The sequence below is a fragment of the Achroia grisella genome, unplaced genomic scaffold (assembly GCF_030625045.1).
Source record: "Achroia grisella isolate CSIRO2021 unplaced genomic scaffold, CSIRO_AGI_Agris_v1 utg669, whole genome shotgun sequence".
NCBI lineage: Eukaryota > Metazoa > Arthropoda > Insecta > Lepidoptera > Pyralidae > Achroia > Achroia grisella.
Genome location: NW_026712988.1, coordinates 396,734 through 406,945, shown reverse-complemented (window position 1 = coordinate 406,945; position 10,212 = coordinate 396,734). Strand labels below are relative to the sequence as shown.

General features: G+C 34.3%; 1 protein-coding gene across 1 annotated transcript; it reads right to left on the bottom strand.

Annotated features, from left to right (window-relative positions):
• Positions 1-1,133: 1,133 nt before the first annotated feature.
• On the bottom strand, positions 1,134-6,417 carry LOC131849978 (uncharacterized). The gene is made up of 5 exons (XM_059200116.1): positions 6,306-6,417; positions 4,434-4,520; positions 3,401-4,111; positions 2,464-2,640; positions 1,134-1,237 (listed from the first exon to the last, which is right to left on the bottom strand). The coding sequence occupies exons 1-5, from the start codon at positions 6,415-6,417 to the stop codon at positions 1,134-1,136; spliced, it is 1,191 nt and encodes a 396-aa protein (XP_059056099.1).
• Positions 6,418-10,212: the final 3,795 nt, after the last annotated feature.

Genomic DNA, 10,212 nt, shown 5'->3' with positions numbered 1-10,212 from the left:
ATACAATTTACACATGTAAATAAAATTGGAATGTCTTATCGTATCTTTGTCTGTCTGTCTGTTTGTTCCGGCTAATCTTTGAAATGGCTGGGCCGACTTTGACGGGACTTTTATTGGCAGGTGGCCAAAATCAAGCCATTATTACAAAACCTAACATATTGACTATTTAAACTTGTTGTTTATTAGTCCCTAGTTACATTTCTTTATTTCTCTAAACTTCAATGGTTTATATAGATGACTTTAATATCCAAAATCTTTAATTTCTTAATTTCTTTCAATTCATTCAAGAGCCTTTTATAATTTTTTATTATCGAACGTCAATCTTCAATGCATAACACCATCTTAATAATACTAATATAATAAGAGAGATACAGATTTACTTCATCGAGAGGTGAATTTACCATTCATTTACCATACATTATTCGTGTTAAAACTATATAATAAAATCAAAGACTGTTGTCTAAAATAGAATATATTTATACTTGTTTTTTATAATATTTTTAAATGTTTATATACAAAACAGGTTTTAAACAAATAGCAAATAGAATAGACATAGGAATATAGGTAGGATAGGAAATATAAAGAGAAAAGAGGCAAAATGTAAATTAAAATGAAATAGCAATAAGTTAGAAACTAAGAAAGTATTGCAATAAGTCCGATAATATAAACTGTGTAATTAGTATAGTCCCTAAAAAACTAGAAATTGGAAATTGACAACTAGAAGAAGAAGAAGAAAAACACTATATTAGTAAATAAGAGAGCGATGAATACCTTTTCTTCGTCGAGAGGTAAATACCTTTATTTACCACAAATTATTCGTGTTAAACCTCGTTTAACTATATTAAAAATGTGTACTAAACGCAGAATTTTTAAAATAAGCATAATTTTAATAGTCATATTGAAATAATCGATCCACTTTTAAATTTTTTAAATTGGAAGAAAGATTCATGGCGAATTTTCTTTAGACAACGATATAGCTAATGCTAATGATGGTAGTTATGGTAGTTAATGATAGCAACTGATTCAGTTTTCTCTTTCTTTCTTTCTTTCTTTCTTTTATATCAAGACGAAAAGAAATTTGTTACTGTATCAAATGCTATTTACATCACTGTAATTTGTAACCTTAGGTTCAATTATATAGCAGTTTCCTTACGGTCAGGAGCAGAGCAGAGTTGTAACTCGTGGTATTCTGGTGGACGCTCTTCACTCTCGTCTAATTCTAAATCCAAGTCGCTTTCTGCAATGGCAATTTATTTTGTCTAAATATATATAACTCAAAGGTGACTGACATAGTGATCTATCAACGCACAACCCAAACCACTGAACGGATCGTGCTGAAATTTGGCATACAGGTAGATGTTATGACGTAGGCATTTGCTAAGAAAGGATTTTGATTAATTCTACCCCCAAGGGGATAAAATAGGGGATGAAAGTTTGTATGAAACTTTGTCAATTTTAAACCGATCGGGCTGAGACTTTGCATGCATAAAGCTACTATGACGTAGGCATCCCCTAAGAAAGGATTTTGATAAATTCCACCCATAAGGGGATGAATTAACGCGGGCGAAGCCGCGGGAAAAAGCTAGTTATTGTTATAAAAGGTCCGCCCGGTTCAGCAGTCATGTATAGATTAAATTTCGTAAGGATTATTTCATAGGAACTGGGAAAGAAATGTTCTTCTGAAGGGTTTTTTCATGGACGTTAATGGAATGATGCACCCGCCTGTGCTAACGGTATAGTGAAGGATGATAAGGTCAGGTCAGTCGTGGCAAACTCAAAAGGAATTTATCCTGATGGTTTTCAGGGCAAACCGCGTCGAGGTCAACCTGACATGGTACATTGTTAGCAATTAGACTAACTTGTCCTCATTATTAACAATTCCCTTCCCACGATTGTTAAAGGTTGTCACCCTCTTATTTTCTTAGTATAATCAGAAAATTTTGAAACAGATCGTGTGCTTGTTATAGTGGAAGGACTACAAAATGAGGTAAAATTACTTCAATAGACGCTGGTGCATATTTAACCGGCCAGATCCTTTAGTATAAAGGCGGTAGGGTTAAAAACAGTAATAAAATTTAAAAGGTCTGTCATATAGTTTCTTTTTCTACCGCCATATTCAATATTTAGTCTCAGTTATGAAGAACAAACACGGCAAATATCGGCTGATGTTTTGCTCAAACTACTGTTGTAAAACTATGAGTACATGTAAAAATATTGTGTGAATATAACCATCTGGTAGCAAATAATCGTAAGAATATAAAATAAATATTAAATTAGTAAAGTTATCAAAGTTAATGATATTTAAAATTTTGTACGTTTGTAAATTGTACGTCAGTTCAAAGTAACATCGCCAATCCTCTGAACGGCCGGACAATAAATCAATCAAAACAGAACTAACTCGTTCTTACAAACTGTCTATTTTGGAGAATGAAATATAAAAACATGTTCTATAAAAGAACTCACCAGAGAATGCTCCAGACTCTGGTCTCTGAGGTGGTGCTAGTATATCTCCGTCGCTGGCGTGTCGTGCCCGCATTGTACCTGATGATACCACTTCTGTATTAACTGGCTTTGCTCGTAGCTCCGACACGGAGCCTACTTCAGCTAAGTAGCAGGCACCACCTTCATAGCCAACAGTTTCTGTAAATATTCCATTATTTTGTTTATTATTTAAATGAAGGAGGACTTAATCTTTTAAAAACTTTTTTAAAACCATTGTTCCTTAATCGTTGATCTGCATCATATAGTCTCAAGCTAAGCAGAGCTTGTGTTGTGAATACTAGACAACTGATATAAAGGAGAAGGGAATTTTTAGTAATGGGGTCTAGTGTCCCTATTACTAGCAACGTACCATGTTAGGTCGCCCCCCATGCGTTTCTCCTTAAAACCATCATGAAAAATTCTTGGTGAATATGTTACGATGAGCAAGCTGACCTGACCTCATGGTCATCTTATCATCCTCCACTGGTGCCCCGCCAGCATATACCGTTATCGCAGGCGAGTGCACCATTCCATTATCATCCATAAAAAAGCAACTGATATATATATACAGATATATTATATATACCTTTTTTATAAATACTTAATAAACATGTACATAGAAACACTCAGACCAATAACAATCATACTCATTATTAATATAAATATTTGTACCTAGCGAGAAAACTGAGTTGCATCCATTGGTAGTAAATTGGTGTGCTAAACAGCTAGACTACCGAGATCGTTGTATAATATTTATTTACTATTTGAAATTGGTAATGTTTATAATGATCCAATTTTTAAATTACGCTAGCCAAGCTTGATGTTAATTGTTAACCATTGCTTGCGAAAATCATAAACAGCACGTAGAAGAGAATTATATGTCATGCGCTAGTTAAAATTATTCAGCTAATGTACATACCAACAGATGGTGGAGGATATGGTCTCAAACTGACACGAGATTCGATATTGTGGTGCACGGCTCCAGATCTATCAATTTGGTCTACATCTTCATCCAGCCAGTAACTGAAAACCTTTGACGTTTGATGTTCTTCCAACGGAACTAAGGTTTGTTTGGGGCGGTCTTTTGATCTAATAGATTCATTTAAAGATTGTTTTGCTTCTTTTGCTCTATATACTGTTTTCGTCCTATCATCAAATAATTCATTGTCATCATTGAAAGGAACCTTGCTTAGTGCAGACGCTTCTTCATTAACATCTCCAATATAAAAACTAGACATTTCAGTAGCATCAGTATCCTTTATATCATCTCTATTAGATTCTTTATCTTTCCTGCCTCGTGACGATTTAATGTTTGTGTAATGTTTCTTACACGCTCTAGTTTGGTGTTCTACAGGCTTACTGCATTCAGGAGAAGATGATTCTGGTTCAGCACGAGGTGCTAATTCCGAATTAAGGCTCAAATCGGAATCTTTGATTTCTGCATCTGGTCTCAAAGGTATATGGAGATCTTTGGTAGATCTTTCCCAGTCTCTCCTGTGGAGTACTTCGTCTATAACACTGGGCGCTGAATGGTAGCGTGTTTCTGATTCAGTTACTTCGTGATGTGATTTACGTCGACTACGAATTTCTTCGTGACTTCTGTGAGCTGAAAGTGGCTGTTTCACATTGCCTGTAAGAATACATATAGTACGTTTATTAAAATTTTAATGTCTTTCTATTTTAATACTTTGTGTTATATATTATTATTAAGCTGTTACTATATTCCCCTAATTGAATTTAAAAGTCAATCTGCATTTTTGTTATCATGTACAAGCTCATTTGAACAGAATAGAGCTGAGTTTCTTGTCAGTTCTTCTTAGCTCGAAAGCACTCTTACTGACGATAGATTTGACATATCATAAGAGTCTGTTACAACCCTACATGAATAAAATATTTAGATTTAAAATTATTTACTAGAATTGGCGTTTTGTGGTCTACAGTACAAGTGTTACCTGAGGTACTTGGAAGATGTAAGGAGACAGCACTACTGCCAATACGTCGACTAAAAAAGTCATGGGAACGTCTACGAGAGTCACCATCTGGAACAAACAGGACTACATTAATATACCATGTTGGGCTCTAAATAAGCATACATCGACACGCCAAATATGATGGAATGATGTGTACAGTCAGTGCTATATAGCCTTTACTTTCAAAACAGATGGCATGGTGTATAGTAAGAACTTAACAAGGTTTGATGGTACTACAACATACTGTTTGCACATTTATATTACATACACACCATTCGCTACTATCGGCTTCCGAGGAGGCTTCCCCGAGCTAGAAGTGTCTGAAACATCATGAATCATATTTATGTATTTTGTTAATTTTACAAGAATAGTACGAATTTGTATGTTTACTCGGATAATTTTACTAGAGAAGATTGCATTTTTCTATATGGATGATAATGTAATGATGCACGCGCCTGCGCTAAAGGTAGACGCTGACAGGATGCCAGTGAAGTATGATAGGATGAGCAGGAAGTTAGTTCAGTTAGGTCAGTCTTGTGACGAATTCACCAGGAACTAACCATAATGGTTTTTATAGCTGCTTGGAGGTCTACCTAACTGGAGGGGTTGCTGTCCGTCATTACTAACAATCCCTTTCCCCAGATGTACCTTGTTCTTTGAATGCGCTCTGTTGCATGTTGACTGACGGTCTCGGTGGTCTAGCTTTGCATACCGGCTTATTTTCGGTAGTCGCGGGTTCAATTCCTTGCACCGTACAATCATTTCATGAGTATGATTGTTTGTATTAGTTTGTTTTTATATATGCATGTTTCTTTCATTAAAAAAATGTGTATGAGTATTTGTATCAGTTATCTAGTACCCATAACACAAGCATTAGCTAGATTAACTTTGGTTTAGATGGCGCTGCGTGAATTGTCCTGAGATCATTATTATTATTATTATTATGAAGTAAGGTATCATTTATATTAACTTCTTCATCATTTTAACTAAGTAGTATCACAGATAACATAATATTATATGTAGTATTATGTTGATATTCAGTACCCATAGCTCTGTTTAACTTGGAACTAGATGGCGCTGTGTGAATTGTCCTGAGATCATTATTATTATTATTATTATTATTATTATTATGAAGTAAGATATTATTTATATTAACTTCATCGTCATTTTAACTAAGTAGTATTATGTTGGCATTGATAAGTGTCTCACTTGATTTCTGATAAACCAGTATTTGATTTAGGATTTCAAAGCTGAAGTTTTAATTCTCATATTAGACCTACAATGAGTATCACTGGCACTTTTATCCATATTTAAAATATCAGAGTTCTTTTTATATATTTGTTTTTATATTTATTTATTTGGACACTACATCAATGGGCATAGACAAAATAAATATTTAAACATCGCTGCACTAAGCTCAAGGCTTGTGTCGCAGGAATCAGATATATTTCATTACAGAAACTTTAACTTAAAACAGTCTCTCTAGTTCAACGAGGTACAAAATTAACCAATATTATATCGGTAAGTAATTTACGAAGAATAATAACTGAAATAAAGGTAAAGTTTGTGTGTAGACTGGGTATGAGAGCGTGTGAATAGAATCATCGACTACAGTTAGTTAGAATCAGCTCTGTGTCATCGTAGCACAATGTCATTAACCACTTTGATACGATATCTTTTAGTTGTTTAGTAAGGAGATCTTTAATTTCCAAATGAAAATATTAACTTCTGTTATTGCGCTCTGCTATAATAAACGTCTCTACAAGCACACAGCATCAGCAAGCAGTATGCAATAAACAGCTTCTCTATTATTTTCATTCATTATTACTATTAATAACAATAATAATCAAGTACCAGATTTAGAATCATCAGGCCAGCAGCACAACCAGCAGAGAAGCAGTAGAGGAGCACAGATCTCTGTGGCTAATATGCCTCCTGCAACACCAGCTCCACTCCCGGCTCCCATGACGCCAGCTCCTCAGTGGAACTAAGAAACGCAGACGTTTGCAGAAGTAAATTGTGTGCGTGTGTAAAACACCAAATTGTAAATTAAATCGTAATTATATATATTTATATATAGGCGTGTTCTACAGTGGAGACCGCGAATTGGCAAATGTAGTGTAGGACGCCCCGCAGCTAGGTAGAGCGACGACATACGTTGGGTTGCGGGTAATAACTGGAAGAGAAGGGCTGAAGATCGGGCCCAGTTGTGTGCCTTGGGAGAGGCCTATGTCCAGCAGTGGACTGCAGTGGGCTGATGACGATGATATAAATTTATTAACATATCGTTATAATCAGCTATGTAACAATTTATTGAAGAAGAAAAAAATTCTTAATCGTCCGCAACGCGCATGTGATACCCCTGGTGCTTCAGGCGTCCATAGGCTACGGTAACCATTTACCACCAGAGCGGTCACCTTATTTGCCACCGTAGTGGTATAAAAAAAATCATTATCATTACATAGTATAAAATAAAGTCGCTGTCGCTGTCTGTCCCTATGTATGATCAAATCTTAACTGCGCAACTGATACGCTACGGAACGGACGCACGGTTTCAGAGGTACTTCCTCCCACGTACACTTAGGTTATGGAATGAACTACCTGCCGAGGTTTTCTCGAGAGACTACAGCATGGGGTTTTTCAAGAAGGGTATATTAAGGTTTCTTAAGGGTCCGCAACGCGCATGTGACACCCCTGGTGCTTCAGGCGTCCATAGGCTACGGTTACCATTTACCATCAGACGGGTCACCTTGCCTTGCCACCGTAGTAGTATAAAAAACAGAGACACAGAGATGCATTACAAATCTTAGAATTTTTCGGCTTGTACTTGTTATCACACGCATGTAGTATACATATAAACCTTCCTCTTGAATCATTCTATCTATTGCTGAAAACTGCATTAAAATGAGTTGCGTAGTTTAAAAGTTATAAATAAACAGATAGCGGAAGCAAATTTGTTTTATTCTATGAAAAGATAAACAAAAATCAAAGCTTCTTACTCTTTATAATATTAGAAAGAAAAAAGTAAAAGATAAAAGTAGGTAGTATGGTAAATAATAAAATACTTATAAATACAGTAGAAATAAAAAAATCAAGAATAATAAATTCTATATATTGATTATTAGGTCTAATTAATTAATTATATAAAGACAATTATTTGAAACTAGGTGTGCCCGCGACTCCGTCCGCGTGGAATTTAACAAAAAACTTAAGAATTTTTCTAAAATAAAAGTGACTTAAATTACTCCTTATTACATTAGCTACCTGCCAAAGAAAATCCCGTCAAAAACAGTCCAGCCATTTCAGAGATTAGTCGGAACAAACCGACAGACAGACAGAAAAATTGTAAAAAATGTTATTTTGGTGTATGTATTTGTAGTCATATGCATGTAGTAAAAAACGGTTATTTCAATATTACAAACAGATATTAAAATTTTATTTATATGTATAGATTATTAATAAATATTACTTACTTTATTGTTGTTTTTTATAAAGATGCAGTACTCCAAACATATTACAAACTTAGATAATTTCTACATAATCACTTTCTGTTTATTTCTAATCTAATATAAGTACCACAGTTTGTGTATTAGTTGTATCAGAGTAGTGTACACCGTGATGATGTGATGGTGAGCACACAAACGGTATCTGACTGGATGCTGTGCCAAAACTTTCGCAGATCGAGAGTAAAATCCTAGTACGGGACACACTGGGAGCAAATATTTCGGTTCTAAGGGAAGTGAATCCGCACAATAATTATGTTGTAGTATGCTTCAGTATTTATTCTTCTATTCAGAGACGTTACGTCTCCTTTAACAAGCAATGCAATACTTTCAATTGGAATTTTGCCGTATATAGTATCCGTACATATGAAATTGACGTTTTGTAAGGGAGTAACCTAAAGTCGATTTTTTCAAAATACAATATATTTGTTTAATCTATGTAAGTGTGCACCATTGCTATTCATGGCCTTTTGCCATCTCATAGGTAGTTTATAGATACTTTTACTAAAAAAACTATTCGGACGGGAATCAATAAAATCTTTGAAGGCGCTTTGGGCTAGGCGGTAGACGAATAATAATAATCCTAGGACAATTCGCACAGCGCCATCTAGTCCCAAGTTAAGCTAGTTTAAACTTGTGTTATGGGTACTAGATAACTGATACAATACATAGATATTTTTTTTTTAATACATACATAGAAAACGCCCAGACCGATACAAACAATCATACTCATGAATACAAATGTTTGTACCGTGCGAGGAATTGAACCCGCGACCATCGGATGTTAAGCGGTGTGCTAAACCGCTAGACCACCGAAGTCGTCACGAATGCATGAGTAAATAGCTGTATAAATTTGAGATAGGAGTTCCTAACCAACGAGGGGATATTTGAAATCAAAGTGGCCACTACGTTCCACTCTATTCGGCTTACTGTACTCGATTAGTACAAAAAATCTTTACATTATTTCTCGTTATTCTGAAAATTCATTATAATTTTATACAGCTCTATAAAATTGAGAAAGATGTTTAATGGGGTCATTGACGTGCCATGAAATAATTTTGACTTTCTGATTATTTGGAAAACAATAACAATAAATACTATCAAAACTCTCTATGAAATAAAGTAAACAAAAGAGGTACATTTTGGATTGTTTTCATTACACGCATAAATTAAATTACTGTAAAATTAGTGTGACTTCTGTTGCTGCAGGTTAGATGAATAATCTATGTCAGGCTTGTACTATGTTACTTTTAGCAAAATGCATGCTGAACTGGATTCATCTGTCGAATGGTTTCTAACCGTTTCTTTAATGTTATTCATCTCTGAAAATAATGACTCGCAGGCATAGGTAGGTGAAAACATTCTTCATTCTTTATTGTACACACACACATAAAAAATGAAATTATACAGAATAAATGTAATGTACAATGGCGAGATTATCTCTAAAAAGAGATTTCTTCCAGCAAACCTAGAAAATGTTATAGGATCGTGTATTAAATAGAATAGTCGTACATACGTATACGAAAAGAGGAGATATTAAAATATTGTTCTAATGATATTAACTATAAGTATCAATAGACATACATAACTATATAAATAAGATATAAGACATAAGTTAAAATGTAATTATAATATATACCTAAATATATAAATATAAAAATACGTCAGCATTGTGAAAGATAATAAGTTTTTAATCGGCATTTGAATATTTCAATACTAGAACTGGCATGTATTTCGTGAGGTAAAGAGTTCCACAATTGATATCAATATTGTTAAAATAGCATGAGCCAGCTTCTTCAAACAGTTTTATGATCGACCACGTGCCCAAAGTATGCGAACACATGCCATTGTGTGCCATTGGTTCGCCTACCCTGTACCAGAGGAATGCAGGTATTAATAAGTATTTTTTTAACCTAAAGTTTACCATGTTACGTAGGGATAGTGTAGTTTTAGTTTACTATGTGTAAAATGTATTATTTATAATATCCAATTTTTTTCTTTATACTTTACAAACTGAGTTTCTTGTCAGTTCTTCTCATCTCTGACATTTCATAAGTGTCTTGAATAGACCTACATGAATAAAGATATTTTGAATTTGAAACAAAAAATTTAATGTTTTATATTCTCTTCTTTAATAATGTTATTAGAAGTAGAGTCTTCTGGCATAGAGGTAATAATTTATCATTTATAATTAGCTTACATGTTCCTTTGTCTGCATCACACTTATTTATCATTATACTAGCTACTCGCCCCGGCAT